This window comes from Leguminivora glycinivorella, chromosome 17 (genome assembly GCF_023078275.1).
Source record: "Leguminivora glycinivorella isolate SPB_JAAS2020 chromosome 17, LegGlyc_1.1, whole genome shotgun sequence".
Lineage (NCBI taxonomy): Eukaryota > Metazoa > Arthropoda > Insecta > Lepidoptera > Tortricidae > Leguminivora > Leguminivora glycinivorella.
The window spans coordinates 21,011,367-21,028,281 of NC_062987.1; the positions used below are offsets into that span (position 1 = coordinate 21,011,367).

General features: G+C 39.1%; 1 protein-coding gene across 3 annotated transcripts; it reads right to left on the reverse strand.

The window, feature by feature from the left end:
* Positions 1 to 1,302: 1,302 nt before the first annotated feature.
* On the reverse strand, positions 1,303 to 16,915 carry LOC125235463. Of its 3 annotated transcripts, none has more exons than XM_048142034.1 (7): positions 16,858 to 16,915; positions 13,160 to 13,265; positions 6,573 to 6,654; positions 5,631 to 5,727; positions 4,805 to 4,935; positions 3,717 to 3,849; positions 1,303 to 2,076 (listed from the first exon to the last, which is right to left on the reverse strand). In XM_048142034.1, the coding sequence occupies exons 2-7, from the start codon at positions 13,231 to 13,233 to the stop codon at positions 1,973 to 1,975; spliced, it is 621 nt and encodes a 206-aa protein (XP_047997991.1). In that variant the 5' UTR covers positions 13,234 to 13,265; positions 16,858 to 16,915; the 3' UTR covers positions 1,303 to 1,972. The 3 variants fall into 3 exon arrangements, with proteins under 3 accessions (XP_047997991.1, XP_047997992.1, XP_047997990.1); XM_048142035.1 differs by having other exon boundaries at positions 13,160 to 13,275; positions 16,858 to 16,907; XM_048142033.1 differs by lacking the exons at positions 13,160 to 13,265; positions 16,858 to 16,915 and adding an exon at positions 6,748 to 6,910.

The window sequence follows — 16,915 nt, forward strand, 5'->3', positions numbered from 1 at the left end:
CCTTCTGAGAAAATTTTACTCTGAAGCTGAAATTGTATTTTAACATATCGTCACTACTTTTAAAAAAACTTGTATCTCCGTAAGTCAATGAAAAGAAAATTGTAGTAAGTATGTATGGAATGCATATAGACTTACTGCGTTTTAACTTTGAGGAACAGCGTGAGATACGAGATTTTTAGGGTTCCGTAGTCAACTAGGAACCCTTATAGTTTCGCCATGTCTGTCTGTCCGTCCGTCCGTCCGTCCGTCCGTCCGTCCGTCCGTCCGTCCGTCCGTCCGCGGATAATCTCAGTAACCGTTAGCACTAGAAAGCTGAAATTTGGTACCAATATGTATATCAATCACGTCAACAAAGTGCAAAAATAAAAAATGGAAAAAATGGTTTTATTAGGGTACCCCCCCTACATGTAAAGTGGGGGCTGATATTTTTTTTCATTCCAACCCCAACGTGTGATATATTGTTGGATAGGTATTTAAAAATGAAGAAGGGTTTTCTAAGATTGTTTTTTGATAATATTAATATTTTCGGAAATAATCGCTCCTAAAGGAAAAAGAAGTGCGTCCCCCCCCCTCTAACTTTTGAACCATATGTTTAAAAATTATGAAAAAAATCACAAAAGTAGAACTTTATAAATACTTTCTAGGAAAATTGTTTTGAAGTTGATAGGTCCAGTAGTTTTTGAGAAAAATACGGAAAACAACGGAACCCTACACTGAGCGTGGCCCGACACTCTCTTGGCCGGTTTTTAAAAGTAGTGACGATATTATGACTAAGTAATTAAAATGTTTATAAAACACCGTATACAACTGAAAGGGACATCTCACATACACTAATACTTACGCACAGTAAAAGCTACAAAATGAGTAAAAGTACACATTACGCTCACTTGACTACAGTAAGGGCCTTACACAAATCCTATTTTTTTCTGAGTCATAATGCCATCTAGCGTCAAGTAAATAATTTATCAGTACCGCTACTTAACACTAGATGTCACGACCCGACAAATTAACGCTTATTGCTAAAAATATATTAACTTGGACATCAAGTGAAAGTTATTAATTGCGTTGGCGAAGCTGACGGCCATACATAATGTATAGATAGATGTAGTCCAAAAAGCTTTTTCTTCGTATTTTTTAACTCCCGACCCAAAAACGACGGGGTGTTATAAGTTTGACGTGTCTGTCTGTCTGTCTGTCCGTCTGTGTGTGTGTCTGTCTGTGGCATCGTAGCTCCCGAACGGATGAACGGATTTAGATTTAGTTTTTTTTGGTTTGAAAGCTGAGTTTGTCGGGAGTGTTCTTAGCCATGTTTCATAAAAATGGGTCCTTTATGTTGATGGGATTTTTTCAAAAATGAAATTTTGTGGTTAGGTTATTTATGGAAACGTTCGTATTTGTCATGCTAGTGCAGACAGTTTCAATACATCTTATACTGACAGTACTGAGACTGACTGAAGTAGCAGGACACGTTCATACGTTTCCGTGAGAATACGAAGAAAATTCTATTCGCACTACTATAACCAATATCAGCGTCTCTGGTAAAGCGTCTGTGGCTGTCAAAAGGCTAAGAGAGGAAGGTAAAATGAGGAAGTTGGAAGTTCTATTTGGCTTGTGTACGACCCTGTTGTAGTGATGTGCAAGTTGCGGAAACTTTCCAAAAAAATCTTAAACTTGAAAAATTCACGAAACTTTCACGAAAAATAAGGGGAATTTAAATTTATGAAATGGAAAGTTTCCATCCGTCCATACAAAGTATGGAAAGTTTCCGAAGTTTTGTGAAACTTCCGAATTTTGAAAACTTTCCGTCGGCACATCAGGGGGGTTATCATGACGTGCTAAAGCCGCTCAGTTTAGGTTGAGAGAGAGGGACGGAGCTATGTAACTCCTATAGCTGTGTCCCTTTTTCTCAACCTAAACTGAACGTCTTTAATACGTCATGGTAACCCCCCAGTACCCTGTTATGTTAGTTACGCTAATAGTCTTCCACCAGGCGGATATGGTTCGCGAACACTACAGGTGCCTGCCGCAGCTTGTGGTAGGTCTCGTTAACCAACCCCAGGAAACCAATGTAGATTACTGAAACACAAGTACAATTACTTAATACCATAGAGAAATAAAAAAAGGAAGAGTTGTAACTCCATACATCAGTAAATACGAGTTATTTGTATAGGCATAGTTAAGTGACATCTAGCGACAATCACGCGTCAAATAGCGTAAATTATCAGTACTGTTACTTGTCAAAAGATGTCGCGAACGAAGAGTCACCTCTCGGTGGGATGGAAATTGCTGTCAACTCTGAGTAAAGCCCAAAAACTTTGAGGATTTATCAGAATGTTGCCCTAAGCGACAACATTTTCATCTCCATCATTTAGATGGCTGGCAGTCCTCAACTGTCAACACTAAAAACCCTGCAGTATTTCCGTACCGATACTTCAAGAAAAGAGCGTACACCCATCTTAAATCCTGGCAAAGCACCTCCAACACTTCTGTTGTTTCGGGTGTACATGGGCGGCGGCAGTGATCGCTTACCATCAGGCGACCTGTCTGCTCCGATCGCATAAAAAAATAAATATTTTTTAAGAAAAAAAAACCGTCGCCTTTCGGGTTCTGGTGAAAGCTACTTGCGAATGTTAGATTATGTAGAAATGTGTAAGTATTTTTTTAAACTGCTTTTAATTCTTTAATTATTAGATGGCAACACAAATGAATATACGTATAACGTTAAGGTTTGAGGAGTTTCCTCAATTCCTCATGAATCCGATTAAATCATAAAAAATCGAAGCTTGACAAACTTTGACTTGAAAACTCAATATGCTTAACAAACATAACTAAATAAATGTCACTGTTCTGAACTTAAATGCATGCTTTTCTTACAAAAATACCAAAGTCACTATGAGTGTGCCGTTCAGATTTGAGGAGTTCGGTTCTGACCATCATCAGCAGTTCCACTGTACCAAATGTTACTGTTCTAGTGTTCTTATAAAAATAGCAAAGTCACTATAAGCGTGCCGTTCAGATTTGAGGAGTTTGGTTCTGGGCATCATCAGCAGTTCCACTGCACCAAATGTCACTGTTCTGGACGAAAGTGCATGCTGTTCTTATAAAAATACCAAAGTCACTATAAGCGTGCCGTTCAGATTTGAGGAGTTCGGTTCTGACCATCATCAGCAATTCCACTGCACCAAATGTCACTGTTCTGGACGAAAGTGCATGCTGTTCTTATAAAAATACCAAAGTCACTGTAAGCGTGCCGTTCAGATTTGAAGAGTTCCGTTCTGGCCACCATCAGCAGTTCCACTGCACCAAATGTCACTGTTCCGTACCTAAATGCATGCTGTTCCTTTAAAAACACAAAAATCACCAAATGTATGCCTTTCAGATTCGAGGAGTTCCCTCGATTTCTCCAGGATCCCATCATCAGAGAAAACTGGGTTCTGAGAAAAATGGGACCAATCTGTATGCATATACATTCAATAAAAAAAAAATTTCAAAATCGGTCCAGCAACGACGGAGATATCGAGGAACAAACATAAAAAAAAACAGACGACTTGATAACAGTCCTTCTTTTTTTTTTTATGGGATAGGAGGCAAACGAGCAGACAGGTCGCCTGATGGTAAGCGATCACCGCCGCCCATGGACACCCGAAACACCAGAGGAGTTGTTCTTGAGAGATATGAGGCGACGGTTAATAAAAAATACAGGAACAGGCACTCACCAGTCCCAATCAGCGCACCGATGCCGTAAGCAGGGATCCCTCCGTTGAACAACTCGGCGAACGCAGCAATGACTGTGAGCGTTGCGATCACTATGCCATACACTAAATAGGCCTTCACTTGTCCTGGGCGACGCTGGAAAAAGGTGAACAGTTGTTTGTTTTATAATGGGGCAAAGTTGTTGTTTAACCGCACGTGCCAATATTGATACACGAGCAAGCGAAAGATTCTAAAAAGTGGAATCTTGAGCGTTGCGAAGGTTTCAAGGCACGAAGGTTAAACAAACTTTGCCACCGAGTGAAACACAAAATGTTTCACCACACCAACACGAACCAAATACTGACTATAAAACATCAAATTAAATCAAAAATTATGAATTTATTCAATATTTACGATTCAAATTACTATGCAAGAGTGGATAAAATGCAATTTTGCTATCTGTTTTCGAATAGCAAAGTAAGCTTTTACCAGTTGGTGAGGTGAAAAAATATTGACAAGTAACATTTTTACTCAGTATCAATAATTCTTTGTTGAAGAGGCAATGTACGGCGAATTGTCACGCACTGTCGAGTGATAATTGTCACTGCGGTGAAACAAGCCGCAGTCTGATCTAGTCGTCACTGCATATGAATAGTTTAGGGTTGTGTTTTGATTCCAGTACTTACTATTAAATAAATGATTTTCAGTACAGATGGTGTTTATTTTACGCACTAGTGCGAGAAGTGATTCATTATAAGCCAGTTCGAAACTTCGGAGGGTCATCTGTACTGAAAAACGTCATACGGTATACGCGCAAAAAGGAAATCCGTAACTCGTGTCGATTTAAAACACTCCCTTCGGTCGTATTTTAATTTATCGCCGCTCGTTTCGAACTTCATTTTTTTCGCACTAGTATCGTAATATAATATTTCAGTACAAATGGTTTTTTTTTTTCCATTTATACTGAAAAACTTCGATACACTTGCGAAAAGGAAATTCGTAACTCGTGTCGATTATCGTTATTTATCGCCACTCGTTTCGAACTTCCTTTTTTTCACACTTGTAGCGTAATGTACGGCTTAAGTTAGTTCTTAACTAGGTAATTGCTTACCTTACAAATCCCATTGCACAGCAGCACGGAGAAGGTGAAAGCGATAAGAGCGGCCATCCCCACAATAACCACTACCACGCTGACGGCCAGCCCGGCCAGACCCACGAACATGTGAGTGAACTCACGGGAGTCTGTACACGAAACAATTATTTACTTAAGTAGAAAGAACAATAAATAAAACAAATAAATAAATATTATAGGACATTCTTACACAGATTGACTGAGGCCCACGGTAAGCTCAAGAAGGCTTGTGTTGTGGGTACTCAGACAACGATACATATAATATCGTCACTACTTTAAAAAAAACTCGTATCTTCGTCTGTCAACGAAAAGAAAATTGTAGTAAGTATGAAGGGAATGCATATAGACTTACTGCGTGTTAACTTTGAGGAACAGCGTGAGATACAAGATTTTTTAAAAGTAGTGACGATATATAAATACTTATATACATAGAAAACATCCATGATTCAGGAACAAATATCTGTGCTCATCACACAAATAAATGCCCTTACCGGGATTCGAGCCCGGGACCGCGGCGCTAGATCTTTTGTTTTCGGCAAAAAGTGCATTTTTGGTACAGTTAGCATAGCCTAAGAATTTTTTTAAAATGTTGCCCAATATTTTCTTTAATTTGACGAGGTATCTAAGCATCAATAGTACACTCGCTTTCGTAAAACTAGTGCCTACGCCAAATCTTGGGATTAGTTGTCAAAGCGGACGCCAGGCTCTCACGAGCCGTGGCGAATGCCGGGATAATATTACTCAAGGAGAATGATGATGTAGCGGATCCAAGTAAGTACCAAACAATACATGAGAATGCACTTACCCGGATCATCGTCAGGAGTATTCGACATCATGACGAGGCCTGCAGCCGCCATGATGCCGAAAAGGATGGTCGCCAGAAGCACCAGCCCAGTACCAATCTGAAAATCACAAAACCATTGACTTATAATTCTGTAAAATTTAGAAGAACCCCGTGACACGGACCGATTTCACCGATTTTCATCAAGCATGGCTAACGCCGTGGCTTGCGTGGGCGACGGTCGCGCGATGGTCGCGCGACGGCGATGCGACGCATACAAAATCAAACCTTATCGATATGGAAGTATGAGACGCGACGGCGACGGTCGCGCGACCGGCGCCCACGCAAGACACGGCGTAAGAGCACTCCCGACTACTTCAGCTTTCAAACGAAATCTAAATCGGTTTATATATTCTAAAGCTACTATGACACAGACACACACACACTTAGAAAGACATACAGACAGACACGTTAATAGTTATTTGTTATACAAGGGTGCAAAGTTGTATTTTAACACCGAGTGTGGAATTGAAAAACGAGCAAGTGAAAGGATTCTATACTTGAACCACGAGTGAAGTGAGTGGTTCAAGAATAGAATCCTGAACTTGCGAATTTTTTAACACACGAGAAGTAAAATACATTTGCACCCGAGTGTACTTACTACAAAACTTTTCCCCTCACTATCCCTGCTTCCAGTAGGTCCACAGGTGGTAAATCATCGTCATCACTAGGTTCACTCTTTTATCAATTTTAAAGCAGAAAAAAATCACTGTTCATGTAGTCTGCTAACCCCTTTATGGGATACAGGCGTGATTATATGTAGGTATGTATGTATGTAAAAAAATCACTTTATTCAAGGTCAAATTACTTTACCCACTAGTGGATAAAATGCGTTGTTACCCGCTGGTATTAAAGGACAAAACACGTGTTTCCGAGCTAGTGAGGGGAAAAAAATTTTGTTCTTACCGCGCTTATAATGGCGATGGCGAGGCAGCCCTTTTCAACGGGAATGCAGTTGCAAATCTTACCGTTTGCACACATCTTGGGGCTAAAACAAAAACATTTTAACATTAGCAAAACACCACAAAAATGCACACTTGATTATATACAGACGAAAATATACTTCAAAAATGTACGATACCTTACAATCAACTGCAACTTTTGAAAAACAAAGTTAGTTATTATTTTAAATGTCAGTACGCTGCCAGTAGTATTTTTGCCACGCTTTAAAACACAAACCATAAGTTATCTTCAAAGATGTGTAAAAGAAAATTGTGTTGAGCTTATACCATGAGCTTATGACGGGAATTCGAATAGTTTTTTTTTTAACTATAAATGGGCTTACTCTTGACCACAGACTAGCTAAAGGCAAGGACGTGGCCTACGATGGAGTGAGCTCGCCCAGAAGATGCCTATTCACCCTTGATTTAAAGGTTGCCGGGTTAAATACACGAAAAATGAATTTAATTTTTGGTTCGACTAGTAATCGATTGGAGGCGCTGTTTTCTCCATTCAATTAATGTCATTTTCCGTAACGTTCCACCATCGAGTAAAGTCAAAAACTCATGATATATTCTCTGTTTGAGGAGTACACACTGCAAGCGTGCGTATGCGGACGGAGCGCAATATAAACTTCCAAAGATTTACTCCAGCAGCGCACACAAACGACGGGGGTGCCCCTGTGTCACCGATAATTTTAGAGTCAGCAACAAAGATGGATAGCCAGTGTGCCAAAATGTGTTTGGGTTACCATGAAGCTTGAGAGAGGGATGGAGCTATGTATTGTATTAACTGCTATAGCTGTGTCCCTTTCTCTTGACCCAAACTGAACGGCTTTACTATACTTTATTAGTTCGTGGTAATAGGTAATCCCCCAGGACTTTGTTGCTTGTACATCCAAGGTCTTGTACATATTTTGTCACGTTCGCTGTATTAATACTTTGTTGCTGCAGACATGGGGTATACATACAATATATGTATCTACCTTACTTACTAATATGGTTATGTGAGCTGATGACCTGCGCGATATGCTTATGGTGTTCCCACACTGGCACTTGGGAGCACCTTTAGTAAGTATAAGAATGATGGTACAAGTGGCGGCACATAACTTTAGCGCTGGCAGTTATTGCGGAGAGGTCATAAACAAAAAAACCGGCCAAGAGCGTGTCGGGCCACGCTCAGTGTAGGGTTCCGTAGTTTTCCGTATTTTTCTCAAAAACTACTGAACCTATCAAGTTCAAAACAATTTTCCTGAAAAGTCTTTATAAAGTTCTACTTTTGTGATTTTTTCATATTTTTTAAACATATGGCTCAAAAGTTAGAGGGGGGGGACGCACTTTTTTTTAATATTATACCGAAAATATTAATATTATCAAAAAACGATCTCAGTAAACCCTTATTCATTTTTAAATACCTATCGAACAATACATATATCACACGTTGGGGTTGGAATGAAAAAAAATATCAGCCCCCACTTTACATGTAGGGAGGGGTACCCTAATAAAACATTTTTTTCCATTTTTTATTTTTTCACTTTGTTGGCGTGATTGATATACATATTGGTACCAAATTTTAACTTTCTAGTGCTAACGGTTACTGATATTATCCGCGGACGGACGGACAGACAGACATGGCGAAACTATAAGGGTTTTTAGTTGACTACGGAACCCTAAAAAGAGCGCTCAGGGTTTACAGGGGATTACAGGGGGCGAAGGGTATGCGTCCCCACGCGCAGCTATCCCCTCCACATTTCACTCAGCGCTAAACTTATGTGCCGCCACTTGTATGGTAAAATGCAGGATTGATAATGATAACCAAACCACAAAATTAAAATTTTGAAAATACCCCCGACCGCGATATGGTGGACCGATTTTCATGAAACATGGCTAAATTAAATTAAATTAAATTAAATTTCATTTATTTCAAGCTCATGGCTCATAAGATGTTAGTTATGTACAATAATACTTAAAAACTATGTTAGTGATACAATAAATAACTTAACTAAATGGTACACCGTTACTGGGCTTGTGAAGTTCACAACAGTGCACTATGTACGGACAGTCAAGTCTGTCCGCAATCATGGCCAGGATGGTGGCTAAGAACACTTCCGACTAACTCAGCTTTCAAACAAAAAAACTAAATCTTAATCGGTTTATCCGTTCGGGAGCTACGATGCCACAGACAGATACACCCACAGACAGACAGACAGACATACAGACAAATAGACAGACAGACACGTCAAACTTATAACACCCCGTCGTTTTTGCGTCGTGGGTTGAAAAGACACCTAGTCAAGACATTATCACATACTACCACGATGGTCTTACCTAAGCGATATTGGCGCTTAATACCTTTATGACAATTTCGCATTTGATAAAACCCCAGAAATTGGTTAGCCAAAATTTTTAATTTTGCATAAACATTCGACACCACTATGTCGGACCGATTTCCATCAATCATGGCTAATAGCACTACAGACTAATTCAGCTTTCAAACAAAAAAAACTAAATCTAAATCGATTCATCCGTTTGGGAGCTACGATGCCACAGACAGACACACACACAGACAAACAGACAGTCACATGAAACTTAAGGTTAAAAACAAAGTAGCAGTAATTCTGTTTCGGCTTGTTTAGTTAACGTTAAACTAATGACTCTTACCAAGAAAACCATATCAGACGTGCCCTTTGCGCTATCCTGTTATCTCATAATTATTTATGTTGACAAAGAGCTATTTATCCCAGATACAGAAGACCCTTTTTTGTTTTGTCCACATAGGTACTTGCTTAGAATACTTATATTTGCGGGAAAAAATCACCACGTGTACTAAAAAAACTAATTAAAAAAAAACCCCGCCATAGTGGACCGATTTTCGTGAAACATGGCTAAGAACACGAGCATTTTCAGAATTTTTCAGAACTGTCAGTGTGGTTACGATAATTAAGCAAAAAATTTCTATAAAAAAATATTGCTTTTGTGTTAATTACATAAACTTCAAGCGATAATCTACATTCAGAATGTGAAAAAAGTACATTTTTAGACAGATTTTATGTTTAATTGTCGTCACAAAACTGACAGCGAGTCAATTTTTGTTAACAATTTACGCTAATTGGGGGGCCCAAATTCTGAAAATACACACACCCGACTAATTCAGCTTTCAAACAAAAAAAAACTAAATCTAAATCGGTTCATCCGTTCAGGAGCTACGATGACGCAGACAGACACACATACAGACAGACAGACACGTCAAACTTATAACACTCCGTCGTTTTTGCGTCGGGGGTTAAAAATTAGGCTGCTATAACGCATTCTTATGGCCTTAGAAATAATGATATTGTGTCAGATATACTTGCGGCCTCTTGTATGTGCTGTTATGTTGTGCCGATGACTGTACTCAAATAAATATCTAAGGTACATTAGGGTAATTCCGAACGACAGAAACGCTCTGGTAATTCCGAAAGACGAATCTTGGATGGTGATTTTTATGCAACTTTCGTAATTAGACAGTGGCGGATTTGCAGTCCTTGCCGCTCTAGGCCCCAGGCCATGTGCCGCCCCTTTCTCAACACCCATAATCTTATACTTTTAAACGAGCAATTCTTGTATATTTATTTATTTATTTATTTATTTATTTATATACACCGACGATCTCGGAAACCGCTCTAACGATTTCGCTAAAATTTGTTATGTGGGGGTTTTCGGGGGTGAAAAGTCGATCTAACTTGTCCTTAGGTCCCGGAAAACGCGAATTTTCGAGTTTTCATGAGTTTTTCTTCGCGCGCCATCTCGTGTGGAGTAGTTGTATTATTAAGGCAGAATTCTTTCGGTCGATGTAGGTACTGTTTATTGCAAAAACTAGATGGCGACACAGGTCAAGGCCCCGTATACGAAGCAACAAACATTGAGTAACTTATGAATCGCGGGCGAGATGTAATAATTTTTTCAAGTCATTTCATATTACTGAAAAAAATACTTACCACGAATAGAAAATTACACAATTTTTTTGAATGACAACTTTTGTGGCGGAACGCGCGCCATCTCGTGTGAAGTAGTTGTATTGTTAAGACTGAGAATTCTTTCGCTCGATGTAGGTACTATTTTTTATCAAACTAGATGGCGACACAGGTCAAGGATACGAAACAACAAACATTGACTAACTTATGATTCGCGGATGACAAAACTTGCGTATTCATTAAGTGCTTTAATTATTATTACGAATTTTAAGCTTCTTCCGTTATCTCAGTAGTATTTTTAAAATTCAATACTTCAAACAGAAGTGCATTCTAGAATTATCCGGAAATAATAGACACATATAGACACATACCGCCATCTGTTAATTGTAATCCGTACTAGCAAGTACTGTTATTTCAGAACTATGAGTTTCTGTTTTTATTTTTTTTACAACAGTTTTTTTTTATATAAAGACGTGATATAATAAAATAGAACCGAGCGAAGCTCGGTCACCCAGATATTTATAAACCAGATGCGTAGTTACGTACACATTGCGTTGCGATTTGCGAATGTCGTTACCAAATTGGCAGTCATCGCGTAATAGATAACAATAGGTAGGTACCATCCTATATATTTAACTAAAACTACTTAACTTTTATATGTCGGAGCCGGTAGCTCTACGACATCAAGGGGCAGGCACCAGCTCCATGGTGGGCGGAAACGGTGGGCATATCACGCACACAAGTCCAACCAATGTTTATGCAACTGGTAACGAATATTACTAATATCAAAACAAACACAATCACTTAAGTTCCAAAACACAAAAAAATCACACCAACTCAAAGCTACTAAGTTATCAGAACCGGAAACGAATCCGTGGGTCAAGTGGTACACTACTAGGTACTTAAAGCGCACACGTAATCTCACGGCACGGTTATGGGATAGCGCGCGGTCGCGTGTCTCTATTCATCCATGTCCCAAATCTTAATGCCCTCTCGGCACCTTAAGGAATGCTTACAACAAATAAATATAAATAAATAAATATTATAGGACATTCTTATACAGATTGACTGAGGCCCACGGTAAGCTCAAGAAGGCTTGTGTTGTGGGTACTCAGACAACGATATATATAATATATAAATACTTATATATATAGAAAACATCCATGACTCAGGAACAAATATCTGTGCTCATCACACAAATAAATGCCCTTACCGGGATTCGAACCCGGGAATATTTTAATTAATTTCATTACGTACCACATCGGACCCACGGCTACGTTCGGCGGTGTCTACAATATCCGCCCCGTCTCAAAGTACAAAGACATCACTGTTACAATTCCGCTAATGCTGTTAACGTAAACATTGAACCAGGAATGTGGGCCGCCTCCACGGGCCTCAGACACTATAAGGTTACAGGTGCCTTGCGCCGACATATTATATGTATGATGTACGAATTAAATATTTATACTTTGATACGCAAAAATGGATACGATACTTACGCGAGCCTATATAATATTAAGATACTTTTCATTCGAGTTCTTTGTTGTTAATCTTGTTATCCTGTGATTTTTTTTGCCACGATTTGCCGCCCTTACAATCTGGCCGCCCTAGGCCCGGGCCTACTGGGCCTTAGGGCAAATCCGCCACCGTAATTAGACGACTTTTGGAATTGCCCTAATGCACCTTACCTACTTAATACAATACAATAATTTTATTTCGGAAAAAATCCAGTGTTCGTGTACATTACCTTAAAGTTTAAACCTATGTTAGTTACATTTACATTGCCTACATCTAAAAACTAAACTAAATAGGTACCTATAATAAATTATACACTTGGCCTCTGAATGCCATATGTACACTATCCCATGAGTGTCTCAGCAGGGCAATCATGGTCGCGCGATAAATGATAAAACATCGGGCCGTCCTTAGCGCACTTACAAATAGTGCGATAGGGACGGCCTGATGTTTTATTATTTATCGCGCGACCATGATTGCCTGCCAGGAAGCACAAGCACGAGATTCTGACACTAGGCGCACAAGGCTATTGGAACTGTCTCGCACGCGAATCACGCGATGCATCAGGGAGGCAGTTCTTTTGCCTACTGTGCGTGCCAAAAGCATCCTGAACTCATTGTTGTACTGGACGGGAAGCATGGTCGCGCGATAGACGATAAAATAGCAGGCCGTCCCTATCGCACTATTTGTAAGTGCGATAGGGACGGCCTGAAATTTTATCGTCTATCGCGCGACCATGCTTCCCGTGCTGGATACGCAGGGCATTGAGGGCCTTTTTTTAACCCCCGACGCAAAAACGATGGGGTGTTATAAGTTTGACGTGTCTGTCTGTCTGTCTGATTGTCTGTCGGTTTGTCTGTGTGTCTGTCTATGGCATCGAAGCTTCCGAACGGATGAACCGATTTAGATCTAGTTTTTTTGTTTGAAAGCTGAGTTAGTCGGGAGTGTTCTTAGCCATGTTTCATGAAAATCGGTCCACTATGTCGCGGTCGGGGGTTTTTTCAAAATTATTATTTGTCCACAGTGTACTTAATGAAATCGAACTTATCTCAGCGTCCACCAATGTACATAAACAAATGGAACTTACCTCAAAATTAAGCAATGGAAGACGGTAATGAGGCAGGACAAGCAGGAGCAGACATCGTTGCCGTGGTTCACCATCTTGATTTAGCGTCTCGCTTTGTACAGGCTACCTGCGAACAACTAACACCGTGTTTTAATATATATATATTAATAGCCTACATGGTGTCCCACTGCTGGGCAAAGGCCTCCCCCATGGATCTCCATCCGTCTCGTTCTTGAGCAATCTCCGGCCAGTCGCTAAGATATGCGTCCAGGCCATCCCGCCATCTCCGCCTAGGTCTGCCGAGACCGTGTTTTAAAAATTTTAATTTTTTTTCTCGTATTTTATGACGCTACAGGAGGGGTAATTTCCACATACAAACGCTCTCGACTATTTCCTCCCTGGTTTTTGAAGATATTAATTATTTTTTCAACACAGATTATTATTATTTTTATCTGTATCGGACCATTTTGATTTTTTTGATATTATTATTTTTAAAGACGCTAGAGCCCATCAAAAATTTCCAAAAACGGCGTTATTGACTACTTATGGCGTAAAAAACGGTGTGATATTCAAAATTGGTAACAATTAGCCAAAACAACTAAACAATCCGACACAGATTATTTCATTGCTATTCAGATTTTCAAATTTCGTTACGATTGATTAAGTTTTGAATGAGGAAACAGTCGAGAGCGGAACCTCGATTTTAAAGATTTTTTCGCAATATCTTTTTTTAACTGAGTTGTTCCCAATGGACTATTTTTTTTCGATAAATCTAATATATTAAAGTAGAATTCCCAAATTGTAAGGGGCTCCTTTCCATTTTAGCATTTTCGCTCCCGTAGCGTCTTAAAAGTGGAAAAATAAGTAGGTACTCTATGGCAGAACGCTGGTGCCTCAGTTGGTTGAGTTCAAGTTTCTAGTGGTACGTGTGAGAAAACGAAATGCCACGATGTTGCCACCTGTTGATTTCTACTCTTTTTTACCAGACTGTATTTGTTACAAGTAGTTTCAGTAACAGAAAACAGAAATAACTACAACATTAAAATTACTACGTGGAAAAACTCCCGACGTGGACCGATTTTTTATAAACCATGGCTAATTGAACACTCTCGACTAATTCTGATTCTAAAATATAACCCCACGGCTTGGTAGAGTGCTAGAGGCGCAGATTCGTGTTCCGCCCGGTGGCTAGCCGAATGGCACAATCGCTCACGAAACGCTCACGAAACGAAGCGCTAGTAGACATCTATTTCTATCGCGCTTGCGTATTGGCGCGACAGAGCCAGCGGCATATCGCTTTCATTTGGCGTCGGAGAAATGCCATTCGGCTACGGGGCCAGGGTGGCTAGCCGAATGGCACAATCGCTCACGAAACTCTCACGAAACGAAGCGCTAGTAGATATCTATCTCTATCGCGCTTGCGTATTGGCCATCGCATTGCGTAGAGCCAGCGGCGTATCGCTTTCGTTTGGCGTCGGAGAAATGCCATTCGGCTACGGGGCCTGCTATCACTACTAGCACTAGATAATGCGCCCACCCGCGGCCTGCATTCAACCAAAAGGGCCGAAACACGTGCCTAGACAAAATGCCAAAAAAAAAATTTGTGGTTAGATTATGTATATTTGTACACAAATAATAGATCTGTCAAAAATACAATAAGTAGTAAATGTATCGTCATGGTTTCCGTCGACACATATTTACCAAAATACCTCTAAAATATACTAGCGAAATATATTTTTTTAAACATACATACATACAATCACGCCTGTATCCCATAAAGGAGTAGGCAGAACACATGAAACTACTAAAGCTTCAGTGCCACTCTTGGCAAATAAGGGGTTAAAAGAAAACGAAACTGTGACATTTTTTAAACATACTTAATTATACTTATTTTGACAAATGGGATTGCAATAACAATAAAGAAGGTTTAATATTCAAAATTCCGTCGAAAGCAGCCCATACAACCATTTCAGTCGCAAAATCTTCAAATCAGTAACTAACTGTCAAATGTGACATAACGCGTGGTAACGTCGTGCAAACAATGCGACCGTATTGATACAATAACAAAATGTAGTCGTCGTGTGCACTCGTTACGATAACAAAATGTGTACGAATTTGTGGCTGTCAATGTCACTGTCAGAATGACTTTTAACGACACTTTATTAGTCGACGTTTGCACACATAACGGTAACAACATGTGGACGAATTTTTGGCTGTCATTGTCACTGTCAGAACGGTTTCTGACAGTGACATTGACAGAATTTGTACACACATGTGTAGGTCTGATTACCGAACTGCTCCTAAACCACTGTCTCCGCAAATGACAATCTGAAATACGAAGGTTTCTCAAACTGTCTTGTGAAGTTGTGGACTGGTTGCTTTGAATCATTTAAATATGAGAGAATTAAATAATAATAAACGACGACGACCATTTAAGCACTCTTCGACATTTTATAGAAATGTGGGAAAGTTAAGAAAAGTGCAGAATGATAATACAAATAGATAAGCACTTTATAGTTACTTAATGTATTAAATATATAATTTTTAATTCTTATTGATAAAAATGAAGTGTAGTGTTGCTTTACACAATAAAAGTAGAAATCAAATGAAATAGACTATTTACTGTGATATTAATAGAATTTCTGTTGCGCAATGATAGTTTTTTACAGTACAGATGCTGTTTTTTTTAACGCAGTAGTGCAACTGAGTACGACGGCATATTTAATTGTTTATATATAAAGTTTGAGGATACCTGGAAAAAATTAATACAAGAAGCCATTTTGAAAATCCAATAAATATTCACTGCTTTCGGTCACGCGTGTACGCTGCGACCATTTAATTAGGAGCACTAAAACTTCACCAATCAATATACATAACACGCAAACACCGAGTAATCAATAATATTATTACTGGTTAAACTGAGGTAAATTGATGGCGCGTTGATAAATTTAGACTTATTTTATGAAATCACTCGAGCAATTTAATTGGCCATGGTAATTAGCCCACATTATATTACAAATGCAAACAATATTTATCTTTAACAAATTCTTACGCCATTACATTTTAATGTCAAATGATTTTATTTCTTTTTTACTTTGACGTCTCTGACAGTCGCCATTTGAAAAGAATGAAATGAACGAATGATTTTGGGAAAGTAGTCGCCAAACGGTAACAATGTGTGCACGCGTAGTGCACACTTCTGTCACTTCTGTGACCATTTGTGCCTGTTACCAATCGTCCCCATTTGGGTCGCCGCGACTAAACGTCGACCGTACTGCGACTAAGCATTGAGACCCGAAGACCTGTGTGTACACAAAATAGGAGGATTTGCGTAGGAACGGCGACCGATTATGGTTATATGGGAGACTAGCTAGAGTAGCTAATTAACCCTGTGATAATCGTTAGAAAAAAATACCACGCGATAAAAAAAACAGATGGATAAATTACATTCATATGACATTTAAGTAATGTTTAAATTAATAAGTAATATTGATAAATAAAAAGTAATAAATAAGGTAAATTTGCCCGTTCCGAAAACTGTATTTAATAGCAGCCATAATATAGTTATTTCCCCAAATAATGGTGCATGTCAGCTGCTATTGATCTTAGGCTGTCAAATACTGGGGCATTTACCTCAACCAAAATTAATAAAATAAGAATAGAATAATTACTAATTATCAAATAATAAAGAAATATACTGGTATATATGCATTACTTACAATTTAAATGTCTTCAAAAATAAACACTCCTATAACTTAATAGACACGAGAACACGAC